The sequence below is a fragment of the Notothenia coriiceps genome, unplaced genomic scaffold (genome assembly GCF_000735185.1).
Source record: "Notothenia coriiceps isolate Sejong01 unplaced genomic scaffold, NC01 NC01_scaffold00010727, whole genome shotgun sequence".
Lineage (NCBI taxonomy): Eukaryota > Metazoa > Chordata > Actinopteri > Perciformes > Nototheniidae > Notothenia > Notothenia coriiceps.
Genome location: NW_011343428.1, coordinates 241,230 through 262,659, shown reverse-complemented (window position 1 = coordinate 262,659; position 21,430 = coordinate 241,230). Strand labels below are relative to the sequence as shown.

The following is a 21,430-nucleotide window of genomic DNA, read 5'->3' as shown; positions in this document are numbered from 1 at the left end:
GGGTAGTATTGCTTAGCCTCTCTCCAGCATCCTGACAGCAGGACACCCTCTGTCCTTCTTCCTACAACACGTTGGACTGTTTCTGACCTTTGGATGTGTGCACGAGCCTCCTGCCACCACCCCACTGCGAGGCCTCTCACACTTTACGAAGGCTGAGATGTGATTGCCAAGATTCAGTACAAAGGTTGAATGGAATTGCACCCTCAACAAAGAGTATGTCATGGAAAATCCCAGCACAAGCTATGAGAAATATTTATTCATCCCTGTTATAACCATCTATCACTTCCCGTTCTTTCAGCAGCAAAAAGGCATTTCAGTAGGGGCTGACCTAGGTTTGACTCTGAAACCAACTAAAAAAGCAGCATTGTTAATGCACTATGCATCTTAAATTCTTGTGCATGCCCTGCACAAAATATGCAAACAAAGGTGTTCATCACATCGGTATAAAATTTCAGCGCTGGATCCTAAAAATGCTCCTTTAAAGGGGGCTTAACCTTATGCAACTGGTGTTGGTTTAATGAAGTAACACGTGTTCTCCTAAGCTAAGAAATCAAAGCCATTTGCATATCTTGTGCAGTAGTGTTGTCACACAAGCAGAACCTCTTAAAAATGCTGTTTTCATAGGCAAAAAAAGGGTGCATATTAGCAAAAAAGGCAAATAAAAAAAGTCTGCTTTTATAGCATTACAGGAGTCACAAGGGTCCATATTGCTGATCTTTTAAATGATACATAATTACAAAATATAGAATATCTCTTTACAAAGTTTCTTTTGTTATATAATACAATTTACAGCATATCAACTAGGAAATATTAATCAGGATATTCTAACATTTGAAAATAACCTGCCTGCTAGTGCATTTATCACAAATGCTTTTGTCGCTTCAAAAGTACATATCTCAAGTTGAGTGATGCTATAAGTAGGACAGTTAGTTCCTGCATAATCTGGTACGACTCTACTGGTGCTCTTCACTTTTTTGACTCAGCTGTAGCGATCATTAAACGGTCTGCACTAAAACAACAAAGGGAACAAGTAGGAACTACGGGACGAGATATGCCTTTCTATGCTTGCATTGAAAACTTGCATGATATGCCAAACCTTAATAAAGTGACCGAGGTAATGACATCGTACATCTGATTGTCATCACCCTTAGAGAGTATCTCATACCTTTGCCAATTGGTCCATCTTTCACTGGTATCAATGTCCTCATCTCTGATTGGCTGCAGGCTGAACCGGTTCGTCACCTCCATTCCCTCAACAGGTTTCTGGCTCTTTGTAGTGACCTCCGTTGCCGGAAGGTGGAGAACAATTAAATGAACAGGACTAATGTGTCTCTCTTCTATATGCCTTTTCTCTCCAATGTAAAAGGCACTTCTTTTGGTCAGAGCCAACAGATGCATTTCTTTTTTAAATTTCCACTGATAGTAGTCTGTTAAAGTTCTACGTTGCAGTTTTCTTCAGCCACTGCTATAAAGTCGTGATGCAGATCATCTCGTCTGCCAGGTCCTCCTCATAAGGAGCTCTAGGTTCTGTCTCTGGCTCTTCGTCGCTGTAGCTGGCTGCAGTGTCCTGCAGGTCATAGTCCCTTGGAGTCAGGATGGGGAACACGTTGACCCCGTTGGCGCTCGGGGCCATCCCTCCGTTCAGCAGGTGGCTGGCCGCACTCTCCATCTCATCTATCGTCATCTCACACGCATCTGCAATCTCGTGCTTTGTGGCAGTGACGAACTTGGGATCCTTGGCATACCTCCCAAGCCCTTCTGATATCAAAACCTGCTCCACAGAATGAGAGGAAAGAAATATATAACTGTGGATTTCTGCAATCTCGTTTGACTTATCTTGCTTGTCACATTTGTATTCAACAGAAAAACGCATATTCACAATAGCTGCACAAATAAAAGTGTTTGCATACACTGGTTTACAGACACTCACAACCTGACAATCCCTTGACCTCTACCCATATTTCAACCTGTCGAAAAACTGTTGCCGCGAAATAGTAGGGACACTTTTTGATGGCAAAGATAACTTTATTTGGTCAGTCACGCCTCTCCTCCTTCAACCAATCCTTAAACTCACCGCTTCCACGAGGCTGGTGGCGCTGCCTCTCTTCTGGTGGTACTGGTTGTGGAACTCCGGAGGCACCTGCAGGTGGACGGGGGAGTACGTCCTCTGGGAGAACTCCGGGTCGTCCGTGTACCAGGAGCTCTTGCGCACAGACACTTGGCTGCTGGCGACGCTCCCCCTGTGTTTCTGGTCCACTCGGATGAGAGGGGTGTAGTATGGCGACTGGTCCTTACTGCCCGGAGTGGCGGGGGGCGTGGCCCAGGAGCGGGTGGAGCGGGCTGGGGAGAGGCGGTGGGCTCTGCTGGAGTCCAGGCCTGCTACGGCCATGACCTGATGTGTCAGGAGAGACAGGGTACAAAGTGAGCACACAGCCACAGAACTATACTACTACTCCAGGAGGATTAGTGCACTCCTTTTATACTATTTGTAGGCATATATTATAGGTCTCAGATATATAAAAGCAGGTCTATGAAGTGTTTTGCTCAAAATACAAAACAGATCACCCCCTAGCCATGCCTCATACCCTTCTAATTCAGCCGAGGCGAGAGCTCATGCAGGAGAATTCTACCCAGAAACTCAGCTAAATGCTGCCGTGATGAAACACCATATTATGTTCCAAACCACATGAAGGATTATTTCTGAAACAGTATGGAGCTCAAATGCTTTTTCTCTCAGGGGTTTAGCACAAGGTGAGTTCCTTTTATTATTTCCTGCTTTTTTACACATACTCTCTCCAGTACAGCGTTAGCTCGGAGTGTTAGCGATGCTTGCTAATGTAAACACAGACCATATTACTTCCAAAATAGCGCATTGTTTCTGATAGCGACGTTTCTGATAAAGCCAACCAACATTTCCGATATAACGTAGTATCAGCAGCAAATCTGGATCAGCTCCATTGTACCCCCGTTTTTAGAGATGTGAGTGAGGAGGAAAAGAGAGAGGGTTGTATTTTGTGTGTGTCTATTGACACAACGGGGACACATATTTATGTATAAAAGATATAAAAAAGTGCATTTTGCATGATAGGGGACCTTTAAATAACTTTACCTAAATGTAAATAGCTTTAAATGCACACAATTTTATATAATTCATCATAGAAAGGGAATTATACATTCCATGCAAGTCAACAAGGTAGTGTTCAAAAATGTTTGAGCAGCAGTACGGTGAGGGGGCCTTGTGCCTGCGTTACCTGTTGCTGCATGAGGTGCAGTGGCAGAGCAGTGCGCTGGTGTGGAAGCTCGTCCTGGCTACCTTGTCTGCGCAGACACTCAAAGTTGAAGGATGGCCTCCTGTGACCTGAGCGAGTGAGGAGTGGACAGTGAGTGAACACGTGCAGGGAGCTTCGACAGCATGCAACACTCAACGAACATTAAACTAGGTGAGTGGGTACATCATACAGTAAATATAGTGGTATGAGTGCATTAAGAAGCTATTTTATGCCTCGCATATACACATGTTTTTGGAACAGTAGGTTTGTAGCCAACTTGTTATTTTTTGTTCCAATAATTTGCTTTTACCTACTATGAAGTCATTATTGTGTTCTCTATAACATTGTGAGATTTGATTATAACTTAAAAGTCGTTTTTTTGCCTCTTCCTGCATGTAGGTTATGTGTTATCTGTTATGTTTCCATATGTTTAAATAGTGCAACTTAATTATTTGTGTGTGTTACAGGGGATGGGGTCTGTTATAAGACACAGGAGTAACACTCTACCAATATTTGGACCCTACATCCTACATTATATGGCAGGACATGTTTGTATCTCATTGAACCTAAAATGTTGGCATGAAGACATGTAAACATGTTTCAGGATGAACTGGAGTCAATACCTTGAGGCGTGGCAGGCAGTAACCGTCTCTTTGGTGACCTCCGTGAGTCGCGGTAAAGCAGCTGCTCGTCATCGTCATAGTAACTGTCAGGGTGATGATAACCTTTGGGAGTCTCATACTCGGTGTCACTGTTGGGATACCTGTTAACACAAACAATAAAGATGTTGGACGACAATGATTTTGGACACACTTTTATGAAACCATTTCCTTTGGGTTAAGTTTTATGGTTCTTTAAATACCTTAGTACATGCTTCCTTTTCTGAGTGCAACTCAATGAAAATGTAGTCGTCACATTAGGTACAACTGAAATTGCTACATAAGTAAGAAGACGTACCTCTCTCCTGAAAGCATACTATCGTCTTCATAGAACTCCTCCCCGCTGTAATACTCCCCGGAGAGCCGGTCTTCTTCAAACTCCTCCTCCCTGCGGATGGTGGGGTGGTGTCCATCGACTCCATGTGACCTGAAGAGAGCGCACAGGGATCAGAGCGTGCACACCGCTGCTGTTCAGCGAAGTTACTAAAATATGGCCATGCACTGCCATGCAGACGCAAGCAATGCAACTGACCACCCTTATTTTATTGAATACCATCCACAGCCAAACCAAGACAACAGGCAGAAGATTTGAGATGAGCAGCTCAGGAGCTCAGGAGCTCAGGAGCTCAGGAGCTTCTAATCACCTCTTCTCTTTAGAGGTGCTTCGTTAGTTGAGTTACAACACTGATGTTTTCTGGAGTGAATAAGTGAAGGACTTTTTAGGGCATATAAGCATTAAAAAAAGGTGACTAGATTTACAAAAAAACATTCTCATACACTTCCCTTGTTTTTAGGTCCTTCTTCAAAGCAAGCACGTCACTTTGTCACATGCATATACTGTAGAGGGCTGCTCTCAGCAATATGCTGCCCGCTAACACTCATGTTATTGCTAATTCAAAGCATCGACACAACTGCTTCACAACAGAGGCAGATGACAACCAGACAAATGACTTGCCAGCATATAGCACACAACACTGACTTAGTGAGGATGCAACCATTCCCTGGATGAAACAAATAACATAAAAATAAAGTCCTTCTTTTGCTTTAAAGACATACCGCTGGAGCCAAACCTAGAAAAGCAACATACCTAACATAGGTCTCATAGTAGCGCCTTCTGTCCCAGAGAGCAGAGGGATGGTTGAGAGAAAGCATTTTGGTTAGGAAGGAGAAAAGGAGGAGAGAACACAGAGAAAAGGGCAGAGAAAGCATGACATATATATCATACAGTATATGAAACATATACAGCATTCTCATATATATGTATGAGGAGGAGAGCGTGTGATGGCAGGTGTTGACGCAAGTGTTGGGTGACAATTCCATTTTCTACTTATGAGATAAGAAACAATCTAAAACTCATTACTCTTTTGTAAAGTGGCAGCAATGAAATTGTCCCCCAAACGTATTGGGTACTAAAGAAAATACTGGAGCAGCTGACTAAACAGAGCATGGGAAATCAGGAGATAAGTGCACTATTGATCACTTGTGAAATGAACTGTCAGTATGAGACTAGGCTTGTGATCCATTACGAAGCAAAGGGTTTACAGTACAGCAAAGGTTTGTGCAAAGGGAAGATTTGATAAGAAGCTGGGTCCTGCCTGTGGGGAAAAAGTACTTTCAACAGATAATGTCCTTCTCAGGGAGCACAACTAATGTTTTTTTTTAATTTCCTGCATTGGATACGTCAGATAGCTGCATGGCAGTGTCAAGTCAACAATAAACAGATGAAAATCTTCTGAAATCTATGACATTTCTACATTTGGCAGAGTCAGAAATAAGAAAAGAATGTACTCAGAGACACAGATCTGAATCCACGTGTAAGATTTTAACTACAGTTTTTCTGCAGCAGATCAAGCGTTGATGATCAGCGTGTGGTTACCTTTGACCCTGGGGGGTCCGGGGCTTCTCGTAGTCGTAGTAGGAGCTGCGGAGACCTGGGTAGCCGTTGGGCGGTGCATGCTCATAGTACCGATGGTGTCCTCCGTTAGGCAGGCTGGACACGTTGGCGTTGTTGAGGTTAATGTTGGTGGATTTTGGAGATTTGCCGTAGGAGTTGTGGTGGCGGTTGTGATGGTGGTGGTGATGTTGGTTGGGGTGGGACATTGCGTTAGCTCGAGATAGGCGTCCCACCGGCTGGTCCATGTGGGCGTAGTGGGGCGGAGGCTGCACCTGCAGAGGTCTCTGCGTGGCGTTGGTCTGGTGGCCGTTGGATCGCCGATGACCACCGTTCATGAGATGGTTACCAAAGAGTCCCCCGTTACGCTGTGGAGGAACGCTCAAAGTAAAACCACTTTCTACTTCTCACAAAGAAGCACAACTAATGTTTAATTGATGTTAAGGCTCAGGGTTTCAGAAATGGTATGAGCAAAAATAAGTTGAAAAGCTGGTTTCATGGCACATGACGTGAGCAAAGATGTTTGTAGTTTTGAATTGAAATGAAGAAAAAACAAGCCAAAATAAATCTGATTAAAGCTACATATGTGTAGAAATATAAACTAGAGACACGATTACAACTATATATTTAGCTCATCAATATATTTATTTTACATGTACATTAAGAAACCTTTTAAGCATAATATTTAATGTTGCCACAAACATTCCTCCTGTCATGTAAAATTAAATCAGTTACCCTATAAATTTCCTCGTCTTCCTCTGGAATAAAGTCTACTAGCTCGTCATCCTGCAGATCACATGATATCGCTCGGCGAATTTCGGGCCCGATATCATGCAGGGTGCGAAGGCCAGCCTGTAACCATGACAATAAGAGAGCTAAACGCTACAGTGGGGACCTTCATCTCACAGCAGCAAATCTGACAACACAGTCACAACCAACACACACACACACACACACACACACACACACACACACACACACACACACACACACACACACACACACACACACACACCTGCGCTGAATATGCAACAGCTGACATTAACAGTACTGACAGACAATGAGACAGACAGATGTGCTCCCCATAATGCAACCTGCTGAGAGGCTTACTCACAGCATCCAGCTGTGCTTTGTGGTGGAAGTATAATTTCCTTCCTTTTCTTTATTTTGGTGATGTTTTTTTAAACCAAATTAGCACAATATACACAAAAATGTCCTTATAAACAAATTAAAAGTTGGTTATGTTTACAGTCAATGATACAGATATATGGGGGTACACTGTAGCCATATATCATATATTATAAAGGTAACAGAAATGGCGACAAGCTCGTGAATTTCATGAGTGGATGAGGAATTGTAAAGCAGACGATGACACACGCTTAACATCAACATTGATGATATTTAGAGACGCAGAGACATAAATAACAAATTCACACATTGGGAACATAAAAAAAACACATTAACAGATTCATACTGTACACCAAGACCATGAACGTCCTGCTAGATCATAAACCATAACATTAGCATACTTAATGATATTTAATGAAATGCACAAAAAAGACACATTTTACAGGTTGACACAACACAATTGCAATGCTTGAAAATCCATGTTTTCCCACAATTTCAAACAATCTTTCTCGCTTAAATAATACACACACAAACTGGGCGAGACTCACCTGTAGAGCGATAGCTGTGTTGTTCTGCGTCGGGTGAGCACCCACCAGGCCTTCCTCTTTACGTTTCTTGAATTTCCTAAAGTAGTCCTGTATCAGGAAGGTGGCATAGAACTTCCCCACGGTTACCTCATCATCTGAGTGAACAGACCACACAAATGCTCCCTGTGTCAGCAGGTCACTACACACTGAACCCTGGGAGAGAGAATGAGACACTCTTCTCCCCTCTCGTCCATACTGTTACAAACTGTGGGTCCATCACCTCGGGACGGCAGACAAGTCAGACAATCTTTAAGCAAAAAATGATTTGTATTGTTACTATATACATCCATCTTGATGGAGTATATACTGTACCTTAATATGCACCACATTAATTATTTTACTTCATAACTTTCATGTGAGTTTGCATATATCTAGATCTGAACAGCTTTGGATGATAGGTTTAATAACATATTTCTAATTTAAATGACATTTAATTGTATTAATATGACTGATTTAAGATGTGAGTAATAACTATTGTAACTCCTTCCTTACTGTTGCACTATGAGGAAGACAGAATAAGCAGAATCAAAATCAGATAGACTTCACATACACATACAGGGTTATAAAATACTGCTACTCTTTAACTAGCACTGAGTGATTGGCAGTTAAATACAGGCTCCAAAATAGAGACTTTAACGTATTTAAAATATATAATCTCTATTCTACAACTGCTATTTGAATAAGAAAAAATACAGAACAACTATTCCTTGTAATATATTAACACTTTTGAGATTGTTAAGTGGGAGTAGGGTGCATGAACTAAATATTTCGTAATTTATTTACATGTCAGAGAATGCCATTTAATTGACTACATTAGCACATGCAAGCAAGCGGATCTACAGTATGCATCATACTGTACATGTCAGTGTGTTTGGGTAAATGCACCTATTCATGCCGATGTTTGCCTTTTCGTTATATGTGTATGTCGTCAGATATTGCACTTAGAACTGTGTATTAATATCCTCTTGCATTATGTATTTTTGTCATATTTTGGATTTTTTTTTCTAAGTGTGTGAGAATCATTCTGAAGCAGGGGTCTGAATCACTTTGAACAAGCGCGCTGGGGACAGAGATCGGAGAGAGAGGCAACACTAGTTCCATGCCACCACCCTAAAACAGAACTGCTTCAGAATATTCTGAAGGGCGCCAGAGTTTTGGATACAGAGATATAAAAGTGTGAGAAGAATAAGCTGTGGAAGCCCAAGCAGTGAGAAGAGGACAGATATTAAGACAACTGAGTGAGACAGAGAAATTGAGGAGAGAAAGAGACAGGTAAATAGGAAAAGAGAGAGAGAGAGAGGTTAGTGAGAGGACAGAGCATGCACTCGCACGTTGTCTACAAGGCCATGCAAGCCCAAAGCCCAGCAGACAGTCAGTGGCCTCCGTCAGCATCCGGGGCAGGAGGAGGACACACATGGATAAAAACACACTGCTGAGGGGACAACCAGGAGAACATGAGCAGAGCAGTAACAGCACAATACAGCTTTACTTGTTTGTGAGAGTTAATATGTGTGAGCACGTTTTTATTTGAGGATATAGTTATGAAAGAGTAGTTTGGAGATTCCTGTAATTTAATGCAACAGCGTACGGTTAGTGTGTGTGTGTGTGTGTGTGTGTGTGTGTGTGTGTGTGTGTGTGTGTGTGTGTGTGTGTGTGTGTGTGTGTGTGTGTGTGTGTGTGTGTGTGTGTGTGAGCTGCTTTAGCTTGGTGTGTCAAACTATAACAAAAGGACCAGGAGGTGTGTGTAATTTCACTAACCACCAGCAGGGGGCACAACTTGATCCAGGAGCTTCATGCTAGTTCTCTTCCAGATTTTCTTGATGACAGCTCGCAGCTCTTCGTTGGACTGCTCTAGATTACCTGCACCACAGGGAAACAAGCGTCGCTGAGAAACCAGCACTAACAGCCATCTCAACTCCTCACAAGCATGTTATTACCGGTAACAGAGCATCAGCAGTGTTGTATGTGTTTTAAGAGGAGAGTGTTTTGTGTTTTATATTTTGCTCATACCTTCTGTTTTGATCTTCAGGGCAGTGCGCACCAGTGCAAATAAAGTGGCGTTAAACATGACCGTGCCGTCACTGTTTAGAGGCATGTTCATAGCTACCAGCCTCTGAAAGAAGAGCACATCGAGGTTTTAAACAAGGTTGAACAGTCCAGCATAATGATCAGCATTTATGTGTATGTTTTATTAAAGAGATTATAACATATGGGAGGAGCAGAGACCTTGCAAGCGACTCTGTGAGGGCACAGCTTGCCGAAGCCGAGAGGAGGCTGGATGCGACGAAGAAGTGTCACAACATCCAGATGCTTAATTCTGCCCCTGTGTGAGAAAAACAATCAGATGTAAAACATGTACTGGGACAAATCACTGCACAGAAACATGACTGTGAAATACTGTACTATATATATATATATAATAAATGTACTTTAGGTAATAAAGCACATACTTGGCCTCGGGGTCGTACTCTGACCAAATTCTTTTGAATTCATCGAGGTGGTGTGGACCAAGAATGGACCAATCACGTGTCAGATAGTCAAAGTTGTCCATGATGACGGCCACGAACAAGTTGATAATCTGGAGGGGCACAAGAAGATGGTCTCTCACGTAATTTTGCTTAGCATTGTGGGGTTGTTAAGCAATCAAGGATTAAAAAAAATCTAACAGTTCTTTGTGAATGCTAGATGGTTTTCTATGAGTCTTGGAGACTAGATCCTTTAAACTAAATGAAACATTAGACATACATTGTTGTTGCATGAGTGGGGATTTGTTTTTGTGCTTGTATGATAATTGAAAAGGAACTATTCATCTATTATATTAACGATCCTTCTTTAACTGTAGCAAACGTATACATTTAAAATCTTTAATCTTACGTCCTCTTGTGATACTGGTATGAAAAACAGTGCAGAAGGTAATACTACACCGCAAATACTGCACTTTTTAGTACTAGCCAAATATTGTTAAATGTGTGTGATTACCAAGAAGGCGCAAAGCATGTAGAAGCTGATGAAGTAAATTATTGCAAATCCACTGCCACACGTCATCTCCTCCCCGGGGCTGTAGTCGGAATCTGGGTCACACAGTTTCCCTGCTATACAGGCCAACATGATCTCCTGCCACGCCTCTCCAGTGGCACACCTGGACAGGCATGAAAGATACAAAATGATTACTTAAATAAGTGACCCAAAAAGAACACTAAGAACACAGTGAGTCTGTTTCCTGGTGACCCCTGACTCCAAAGTCCTTCACACCTGAAGAGGAGGAGCACAGCCTGAGGGAAAGTCTGGAAGTTGTTGTTTCTGTTGATGTGTGTGCCGTCCACCATGGCAACCTTTCCAAACACCTGAAGCAGAAATATAGCAAACATACAATTACCTATGACCCTACCAACTCCAGAAAAACCTCGTCTATCACACTGTGTTACTCACCTGCATGCCAATGACAGCGTAGATGAAGAACAGCATGGCTATCAGAAGAGCAACATAGGGCAGCGCCTTTAGGTCAAAAGAGAGAAAGAAAAAGGTTTAATATGGTAATATTCCCTCGGTAGCAGATCAGGTTAACGTTTCACTGTGCCTCACCTGGAAGGATTTGATAAAAGTCCAAAGGAGGGTGCGAATGCCTTCCCCTCTGCTGAGGAGCTTGACCAGTCGCATTACTCGAAACAGTCGAAAGAAGGTGATTGAGATGCGAGCGCTGTCCTCCGTGTTCTGTGGAGAAACAGAACAGAGTCAGAGGACAGGAGAGGAGCCATGCACGAGGAGAACACAGAGCACCTGGCTGCGCTTCACAGCATGACAAGGTCTGAACTGAGACCCCGGTCAGAAACATATGGGCTGAGGAAGCACTGCGTCTTAAGGGCAAAAGTGCCTGTTTAGAGCACACCCCTGCATTTTGCATTTGGGCATGAACTTGTTTTCTGCTCTTGTGGCAACATCTATTAAGACTCAAATAACAGAAATGATATACAGTAAATACAAAGCTGCAGATTCTGTCAAATATTTGATAAAATCATAATCCAAGAGAGTGTCTGAAGCAGTGTAGCTCCAGCTGATATGTTTCTGTAATACTGCGTCTAAAGCACTGTCAGGCGTCTTGTCACTGTAAGACCTACAGGGAAGGAAGCAAGGAGGCAAGCATGCTGGAGAAAACCTTGCCATACAAGCATGGCACCCTCAGTCCAGAGTCACTGCATGCAGAGTCACAGTGGGGCCAACCCGAGCGGGTCGGCCAGGAGGTTCAGAGGTCAACCTGATCCCAAGGCTCACCCATGGGTCCCCACCCCACGCAAGTATGGTGGCAGAGACCATGAAGCGGTGTCAACAGCACAAACGTGAGGAGCGGCACAGAAACCGCTCCCACCTAACAGGACACGCAGCGTCACGTTTGAGTGACACACTCTCTTAAGAAATAAGTCCAAACATTAAGGAAAATTAAAAGCATATCTCTTTAAAAAAAAAAAGTATATACAGTATGCAAACAAAACAAATGCAAGAAAAGAACATTCAAAGAATGGGAACATACCATGAAAAAGTAAATCAAATAGAACATAGCCAAAGATCATAGGAGGTATAATGGAAACATATCAAACCAGGAAATGCAGATCTAAACATGGCATGGCCCTGAAAGGGAGGAGGGGAGGGGAGGAGAGGGGGTTTGGGGGAGGAGCATCTTACCCCCTGCTCATCCACCACAGGTGTCTCCGTTGGCTTTAAAATCAAAGACCTGCATTAATGACTTGTACAGAGCCCGCAGGTCTCACACACATAATATGGCCAAACATATAAACATCACATTGGAAACTTTATCACACAACGGCAGCTATGTTACACTATGACAAAGACAGACATTCATTTATCACTGTCTATGTACACTTCATTTAAAGACAGACATAAACACATTATCGTAAGGCTTTAAACGCCTGCCACACAACAGGTTTACAGCTTAACATTCCTATGTAGGACTCGCAGTCAGACTGACATACAACATGAAATTACTTCATTACTTATTAACATGTAAGACTGACATAAAACTTTATCACTCCCCCGGTGTAATGGTCATAACTGATTGGTCATTACTGATGGGATTAAATGGATGTTATGGTTGAAATGTCTTCGCCGCTCTCCAGACAACGTTAATGAGAAGTTAACTGACTGACAATCAAGTATTTTTCAACACACCCTCACAGAGTTATTGCAATTCATGTCATTAACAACAAATCACAGTATATCGGCAGTATTAAGCGAGCATTTGTTCATATAAAGATGCAAAAAGAAATCGTTCAGAGGTGAAAGTTAAATTCAACCTGTACAATGATTTTTTTTATAAAAGAATGGAATAAACTCAGCACTGAAAAGAGTCATATGAAAACAAAGAGAGACTCCAGACAGATATGGCTTTGTTCAAATCCCTCAGCGCGATACTTCACAAACCATCAATATGAGGTGCAGAATGAGCAGAAATCATAAAATTAAATAAAGAATTAGCTTGAGGAGGTTCTTTAGGTAATCCTGGCCACAGCCTTGATGGAGCATGCACTGCTGGGGAAGCACTGCACACACACGCAAGGCATTTTGAGGATGAGGAGCCGTTGGTAAAGTCATAGCGATGCAGCAACTCATGCATGTCAGTAGTGCCCTGCAACAAAAGTGACATAGCAGGGCGCTCTCACAGTCCGGTGCAGAAAGAGGTGAATTTACAACAGAAGAGAGAGGAGGAAACCAAGAGAGAGAGAGAGAGCAATACTGGGTCAGGAAGGAGAACCAGACAGTGTGAGTCAAACTGGATGAAGAGGAGAGGCAGAGAGGTGTGAAGAGTAGAGAGTTACTGTAGGAGTGTTCATGCACCTGACTGGAGTCTACACACCTGCGCTACACATGAGCTCCACTCTGAGCTTTAAGAGCTCACTACAGGAAGACAGAACAAAACACAGAGACAATCACTCACAGAGACACAGACACAAGATCATCAAAGAACCTCAAACTCAGCTCCATCAAACCACCATCAGTGTAAATGTACAAAACCAGGTCTAATTCAGTGTTTCCCACTGAGAAATATAGGTTTACTGATTCTTACCTGATGACTGTATAATAAAAAAGATGCTGAGGCTTCTACTTTAATTTGTGGACTGTACATTAAGACTAGTCTGTTTTAATCTCTACAAGTAACTGTTTCTATCAATGACAGTACGCTAATTAGTTTTTCCTAATATGATCGCATTGAATAAGAAATCTGTGAAGTTGCAGTGGTCTACACAACCTTAAGGAAAGTAGATATTATGTTAACGCAGTTCTCAGCTTTTCCAGGAGTTGAGCTCCACTGATTCTATATTAAAAATGTCCTTAATGTTGTGTAGGATGGATTTTTCCAAGCTCTGAGCTTCAGGGCCATTCTGTCTGGAGGGTAAAGAAAGATCGAGGAGTATGGCAAGAGAGAAAGGGCAAACTTCAAGAGGCTCTGTGAAAACTGACCGGAGGGGAAGGGAGTGAATGGCCGCGCGCCATCTGTATGAGGCGGGACATGGAGAGGATGTTAATGGAGCAAGGTGAATGGCTAACACTTCCCAGCATGCATTTGGAGAGGTCACAGCAGTCCAGTGAGAAACGTAACAATCACACAGCCTATGACTGGAATGGCAAGCAAGCAGCTTCAATTAATACATCAAAAAGCCACTACAGATCAGCTTTCAGATATGTTTTGATAAAAGAGTTTCATATCTGATCCGTCAGTTTGCTTTATGACAGAAACCACATGCAATGCAAACCACAAGTAAATGTAAATGATGGATAAAATGCGCCTCACAAGAATGACTATTAAAGTCCTTGTGAAATTGATATTATGCCCCCAACCTTCACAACACACATGTTTATACATACAGCACACCTTAAAGTATAGGCTGTATACATGTTAAAACACACATGCATAACAATTAAACCTGCACACACCATATGTTTTAAACAAAGTTAGTGCTTGTTTATACAGTCATGCAGACAAACATTTAGGAAAACAAACTGAGAAAACACAGAAAACATGAATTATAACTCCAGAAAAACAGCACTGCAGCTCAGACGTCAGGGCACTCAGGAGGGGGCGGGGGGGCAGGTTGAGCAGAGAGTCCCCATCATCACTTAACTATTGATTCTGGTCCTAATCTGTTTCTTGGGTTTGTTTGTATCCTTGACTTCAAAACTGACTTTCTTTACCATTTGAATAAACTCAAACTAAACACAACAAAGTCCTTTACAGACTTAAGTCTTTGTTTTAGGTGTTTTTGTGAGGAGCAGAGCCATAAAGAGTTGAGTATGTTGTAGTTGGTTTAAGTAAAGGAGTAGTTATCTTATTTTTATCGAGCCTTGACATGAATTTCAAAGAGACTGACTTTGATTAATACTGAAATACGCTTAAAGTAATTACAATTAAATCTATTTGATACTGTTCTAACAAAAACCTATTTCTGAGTCAATAACATTTGATGACCAATGAATCCACTATAAGGGGTCCCGGAGATAAAGTTGTTATAGACAACAGGTCACACACACACGACGTTGTTGTTCATTGCCATACTTGCCTCTACAAGTTTCTATGAAAACAAAACGGACAAAAGTAAGAATTAGAAAACGTCATCATTAATCATCCTGCTCAAAACAAACATACAGTACAGGCCTCAGATCACAAACAAATGTGAGAGGCTCATGTTTTGTTGTGTAAAGGGTTTACAGTCAACATGTTAAGCAACATTTTTTTATATTTTCTGCAACAAACAGTACTGCAACAGATTGAAAATAAAACATTTAGCAGAAGGTACATTCCAACGACAGACTATTAGATGGACTCATTGTGCTGTAATGTAACAACGATAACAATAGGACATAAATGAAGGTAAAACTGAAGCTTTACAGAATAAGCCAATGGCGCTTTAAAACTATAAATACCTACGTTATAGCATGCAAAGTACCATAGTAAATATAGAAGCTCATAATTTAAAAGGCTACACTGAATACACTGGAGAAGTGTTTCCCAAAGTCTAAAGGGACATCAAGTGATTAAAGACAATAAATAGTTGTTTTCTTCTTTTTGAAATACTACCTAGTTTTACTTCTTATGTACTGAAAATATCCCTTAATGAAAGAAAACCCAGAAGAAGAAAAAACATAGTTTCACTTTCACGGTCCTGGAGACAAAGAGGGCTGGGAACGGCTGCACTAGAGGTTGAGAAAACATCTTACAAATGCCATGTGGCTTTTCTGTAGGGCTTCAGTTCAACTTGAAAAGCAGAATAAAGAAGTACTTACATTAACTTCAGTGATAGCAATATCGACGACACTACCGACAACAATTAAGGCATCGAATGTGTTCCAAGCATCAGCGAAATAGTGCTGTTAAATCACGACGGTACATATAAGGGAGGTGAGGGAAAAGATGGAAGCAAAAGACCATGAAGAGAAGGAGAGATGATCAGAAGAGTAGATTCATTGAAATGGCAGGGTCAGGAGAGGACAAAAAGAGAGAAAAAAGGAGAAAAAGTGTTAAGATTTATCAGATAAAAAGCCAGAAGTTAGAGTCCTGCCATGGAAATCCACAGTGTGGGCCGAGGGGGCCCGAAACAGAGAGAGGTCGGAGGGCAGCGGGGCTCGTTGCAGCTTTACTTACATCGATCTCACTGAGCACAATGTCTACTATGCTGCCCATCACAACCATGGCGTCGAACACATTCCAGGCATCCCCAAAATAGCCCTAAGTGAGGTGGAGCGAGCGGTGGGCAAGGTGGATGTGAGATCAGCACAAACAAAACGTCTTTACTCTTACACTGAAATAAAAACAGTCTAATAGTTTCAGAAACACAGAAACCACTGCTGGCTTATTCAGCTGAAGTGCTCACTGCATTATAGTGCACGGAGATGTGCAGAATGTGGTTGATCTGCACCAAATTGATGTTGATACTTAAATCACATGCAGAAACACTGCTGCCAACAACTGGACAAACAGTGTTTGCTTTTATATTTAATTAAAAGAAAGTCGCACTGCACCCCACACTGTCTCTTACTAGCAACCTGTCCTTCTTCGCAACACAGAGCTGTTGGCCAGGCACGAGGGTAAAGTGAAAAAAAAAGATTACTGACGCACCCTGGTCCACTCTTACACATAAAGGTAATATTTTGCCATTTTGGAAAACAAGTGTATTTGATCTTTTACTGAAAGTTAGATGTGAGTGCTTGTCGGTGAAGACATTTGCGTGGGACTCACCCTGGGCTTGAAAGCGATGAGTTTGAGAACCATTTCCACAGTGAAGACAGCAGTGAAGACCATATTGAGAATGTCCATTACGTAGTTAAAGAGCGCTGACTGGCCGTAGTGCTGCAGAGAGGAGATGAAAGGCACGGGAAAGGAAAACAAAAAAAAGGGAGAAGCTTGTATTCTGATGTGCAGTTTATTAATTTTACACTAAACAAAAAACCTGGTTAAAATGATAAAAAAAAAAGAAACAAACAAATTGTACAATAAGAACAAATGGCTTTAAGAAGACTTCCATTAAAGCCAGTAGATGTAAAATATGTATTTAATTACAGTGTGTTTGAAAGTGTAAGCTTTATAAGACGAGAGTAAGACAGTCAGAGGGGAAATGTGTGTTTTGTCAATTTTTCTCTTTTCCCTGAATCCTGCATTGATGTCTACAGCGTGTGATACATTCTGATGAAATCTTTATGAAATGTAGACATGTTTATATATATATATATATATTAGAGGATGTTGTAAAACTTACATAATCATTTTAGTTTTATATTAAACATATCAATCACAGTAATGACACATGTTAACTGATCACTTCTTACCTGTACAGCCAGGCAGAGCGTGTTGAGCATAATGAGCACAAACATGATGTACTCAAACCCGGTGGAGTTCACCACGTACCAGAACTTGTACTGGTACGGGTTCTTAGGGATGTACCTCCTCAGTGGACGGGCCTTCAGAGCGTACTCCACACACTGACGCTGCACGGAAACACACAAAGACGGTTTCAGTGCTCATTTATTGACAGACTTCTTACATCTCAGTCCAACCTCGACTTTCTAACTTAAGAGACTTACTGCAGCCTATTTAATTTCTGTTGAATCACTTGAAACCAGTATATTTGAACACACACAAACACACTGCTTTCAATTTCCCACATTTCGTGAACCCCATGACTGACCTGATTTTTATCGAGTTCACAGTTTTTGTACTCTTTTTCTCCTTGTTCCTGAAATGTGACGATCACAAAACCTACAAAGATGTTCATCATGAAGAAAGCAATGATGATGATGTAGATAATGAAGAAGATGGAAATCTCCACGCGGTAGTTGTAAATGGGTCCCAGGTTCTCCCTGTTGGAGTCGATTGCCTTGTAGAGCAAACTGAGAAGAGAGGACAACAGAGAGATCAAAACTCACAGCCAAAACTATTATTTTAGTAATAACACTGTATCGGACTTATATTGTTTCAAAGCTCTAACAATGGGATTCAAATATTTGAATCTTACGAAGGCCAGCCTTCAAAGGTGGACACAGTGAACAGAGCCATCATAGCCATGAGGACGTTATCAAAGTTGAATTCGCTGTTGTGCCACATTCGTCTGTGGATGGACGGCTGGTTCACATCTCCATCCTTATACAGGATGTACGTGCCCCTGAGAGGAAATAACATGTTAGATAGGGGTTAAGACTGAAACTAGGATCACATTTGCAGGTAATCAGCTGTGAAGAAACACAGAAGAAAACTAACTTGCACTCTTCTGAGTTGGACTTTCCTTCATCCGTGCAGCGGTAGAACTTTCCCTGTGGAGGAAAACGTGAAATGAAACGCTTATAACATAAAGTGTTAACCACTATCTGTTGCTACTTGTATGATGTGAATTTGCTGCTGACCTTAAATAGCTGCACCCCTATACAGGCGAACATGAACTGGAGCAGAGTGGTGACGATCATGATGTTTCCGATAGTTCTGATGGCCACAAACACACACTGCACCACGTGCTGTAAGACAGAAACAAAAAGATGTTGCGGAATCCACCCTGACTGTGTTATTATTGTGGAAAATAATGTAGCAGACTTCGGGATGAGACCTCACCTTTAGGCCTTTGGCCCGATTGATGGCCCTCAGGGGTCGAAGAACACGAAGGACCCTAAGAATCTTCACCACTGAGATGGCCGAGGACCTGAACAATGGAAGTTAATGGTGTGATGTCTGGCTAATTTGTCAATTTTTAGTTTTTTAAAAGAAGCGCAGGGAAATGCAAACATGAATGTAAATCCAGTAGTGCCAGCAACAATTGAAAAGGGGATTTTTGAATTGTTGCTGGAACTATTTCATTAAACAGGGCTCCAATCAGAGGGCGGTTGTTTCCTAGTTTAATTGTACTCACTGAATGCCAAAGGAGACAAGGGAAACCCCCACCACCAACAGGTCGAGGAGGTTGAAGTAATTTCTACAGAATGCCCCTTTATGGAGAAAGGCTCCATATGTTGTCATCTGAGGAGACGACAGAGGAAGTTAGAGGAGCAAATGGCAAAGAAAAAACACACATATTTCTTCCAACACATACAAGACACACCACAACACAAAGTCACACTGCAGAATACGCAGACACACATATTGTACTGTATTAACATTAAATAGGTAGAAAAACATATGCTAACATACATCACTCTATCTTACACACGCACACACGTCTCCACACTCTTGAAATCACTCTGGGGGGGGCAACTCAGAGCAGTGAAACAGGAGGCTATATCTACCGTCGCCACCCCCACAGCCCTTAACTACATGAATGTAGTAGTAAGTCATTCATTTCACAATCAACTATGGGATGAGGCAATCAAACATGCATTTTGTTGCCATGATGTCAGGGATCGTTACTACCTGCGAGAACTCTAGCTATAGTGATCGGAAAGTAGAAATGGCCTTACTGTCACATTCATGTGGACCGTTATCTTAAAGCACATTCCGTTATGTTCTTTAATAGTTCAGAATAAGGGGAAGCAGCTCCCAATTAAAACGTCAGAGTTCAGCAGGCAGAGAAGAAAAAACAGCCAAAATAACTTTTCTTTCAAATAATAAAAGTAAAGGATTAATTTTCAAGTGCATGTAAATGTGGAGCCTTGCAGAGAGCCGGAGAGAAGAGAGCGCTAACCAGGAGCTTTTGGAGTAAGAGATGAACTCGGCAGGTTTTTTGCCAAACGGCTGCAGACGCAACTCCACATTTCTATGCACTCAGTCAGGGAAAGCAGACTGAACCATGCTCGGCAGGAACATGGTTGGTTTTGCCCCCTCTTTTATGAGTAATCTGAAGAGCAGTCAGTACGAGAGGCATGGAGTCAGCTTTGACTGGAGTTGATTTCAAACACCTCCCTGAAGATGACCTCGAACTCAACTTCAGCCAATGCCTTAAAGATGTCTGAACAGCCCATTCAAATGTGTTGCAAAAAGGGTTGCATCATGTTTTTTACATATCTCCATCATCAAAATCATTTCAGCGATGACTGCCCGGATGACGTGACACCCATGTGATTATGTAATGTAATGTAGATGTTTCCTTCCCCCAACTTGAGTTCTTTGATTAGTGTATTTTGAAGAAATCAGTTTGTGTAAGTGTGTGCAAAGTTAAAACTCCAATATTTGCTAAAAGAGGTGCCATGAAGAAAAAAGTAAATAAGAGAAAGGAAACAAACAAGCCAGGTTGTACTGAGTGGCAGGTGACACACAAGGAGAGAATGCAGCAAGGCTCTCGTTGTCATTTAAGGGGTTACCTTCAATACGATCTCAAATGTAAACATACTAGTGAAGACATAATCTGCATAGCCTAGGACCTGGAAGGCAACGAAACGTTTGGAGTGTTATTGGGGTACAGTTAGGCACAGCAAGGACAGGGGACATGGCATTTACCTTCAATACGATCTCAACAGTAAAGATAGCCGTGAAAGCATAGTCAAAGTAACCAAGTATCTGCAAAAAGCAACGTACATGTTTAACAAAGACAGTTCATCGTGCAGCTTCATACATCATATTTAAAGATGAATGAGATAAAGTACATCTGAAGTATTTTCTGGAAAGAAGTTGTTAGGATTCAACACAAAGCTCTAATTAGTTCAAGGTGATTTTACTCCTGCATCTTATGCAGATAATATCATTATCAAGCATAAAAAAAGACCAGAAAAACTACACAATAACCAACATTATTGAGAATAGTGCAGTAGAAATTATAACAATGCACTGCAAATAAAACATAAAGCTCTCTGGTTGATTGTTTGCTTCCTGTACCGGTGTTTTGCCTCTTCGAGCTCATACAAATAAAAGTCAATATGCTTTACATTATTGTCAACCATAAACGAAAAACTTCCTGATGGGATTGTGGCTTCGTTTAAATTCTGAAACGCAACACTAGCTTGACATAAAGCATCTCACTTTAAAATATTCATCGCCCTTTATTTTGTTTTTCTAGCTGTCTCCTCACAAGCAACTCTTTAAAAGCTCTCCTTTACGGTGCATTCAAGGACACGCTGTGATTTGTGAGCCATATTACATTCATAAGCTTTGTTGCTGTTAAAACAATTCCAGGAGACAAACAACATTTAAAAAAAGCTTGCTGCTGAGTACATAAACTGCTAAATCATGAATGTCGGAACAAAGCAGCCTGAGCGGGTCGCGGACCTCACCATTCAATTTGGAGTAATGTGTAATTTCAAGCATTTATCCCGGCGTCTTGACAGGAGCAGCCTTTGTTCTGGTAATTACTCTGTATGTATTGTTATGGATTCTAAACTGCAAGTCATATTTTTGGACATGATGGATGACATAGAAGCAAAAACCTGTTTTCCCTTTATCTCTGCTTCTGTTGGCCCTCGTGGAGAACATAATAAGAA

At 41.6% G+C, this 21,430-nt stretch overlaps 1 protein-coding gene across 7 annotated transcripts in view; it reads right to left on the bottom strand.

Annotated features, from left to right (window-relative positions):
• Positions 1-970: 970 nt before the first annotated feature.
• The window catches only part of cacna1da (calcium channel, voltage-dependent, L type, alpha 1D subunit, a), a 49,567-nt gene continuing 29,107 nt past the window's right edge, over positions 971-21,430 (bottom strand). Inside the window, exons 20-49 of one of the 7 annotated variants that reach the window (XM_010771933.1) lie at positions 20,454-20,513; positions 20,318-20,377; positions 18,934-19,040; positions 18,639-18,726; positions 18,437-18,544; positions 18,294-18,346; positions 18,052-18,198; positions 17,725-17,926; positions 17,366-17,524; positions 16,779-16,889; positions 15,827-15,910; positions 15,103-15,114; positions 12,212-12,244; positions 11,117-11,245; positions 10,964-11,029; positions 10,787-10,878; positions 10,514-10,673; positions 9,985-10,112; positions 9,761-9,857; positions 9,545-9,647; positions 9,293-9,394; positions 7,496-7,629; positions 6,555-6,671; positions 5,805-6,187; positions 5,016-5,039; positions 4,227-4,355; positions 3,893-4,032; positions 3,252-3,358; positions 2,075-2,392; positions 971-1,771 (exon numbers count right to left, since the gene is read on the bottom strand). In XM_010771933.1, the coding sequence (XP_010770235.1) occupies positions 1,466-1,771; positions 2,075-2,392; positions 3,252-3,358; positions 3,893-4,032; positions 4,227-4,355; positions 5,016-5,039; positions 5,805-6,187; positions 6,555-6,671; positions 7,496-7,629; positions 9,293-9,394; positions 9,545-9,647; positions 9,761-9,857; positions 9,985-10,112; positions 10,514-10,673; positions 10,787-10,878; positions 10,964-11,029; positions 11,117-11,245; positions 12,212-12,244; positions 15,103-15,114; positions 15,827-15,910; positions 16,779-16,889; positions 17,366-17,524; positions 17,725-17,926; positions 18,052-18,198; positions 18,294-18,346; positions 18,437-18,544; positions 18,639-18,726; positions 18,934-19,040; positions 20,318-20,377; positions 20,454-20,513 (3,759 nt within the window). In that variant the 3' untranslated portion in view covers positions 971-1,465. Of the gene's footprint in view, positions 1,772-2,074; positions 2,393-3,251; positions 3,359-3,892; positions 4,033-4,226; positions 4,356-5,015; positions 5,043-5,804; positions 6,188-6,554; positions 6,672-7,495; positions 7,630-9,292; positions 9,395-9,544; positions 9,648-9,760; positions 9,858-9,984; positions 10,113-10,513; positions 10,674-10,786; positions 10,879-10,963; positions 11,030-11,116; positions 11,246-12,211; positions 12,245-15,102; positions 15,115-15,826; positions 15,911-16,778; positions 16,890-17,365; positions 17,525-17,724; positions 17,927-18,051; positions 18,199-18,293; positions 18,347-18,436; positions 18,545-18,638; positions 18,727-18,933; positions 19,041-20,317; positions 20,378-20,453; positions 20,514-21,430 lie in introns of all 7 variants that reach the window. The other 6 variants (XM_010771939.1, XM_010771934.1, XM_010771938.1 and 3 more) reach the window with 6 other exon arrangements.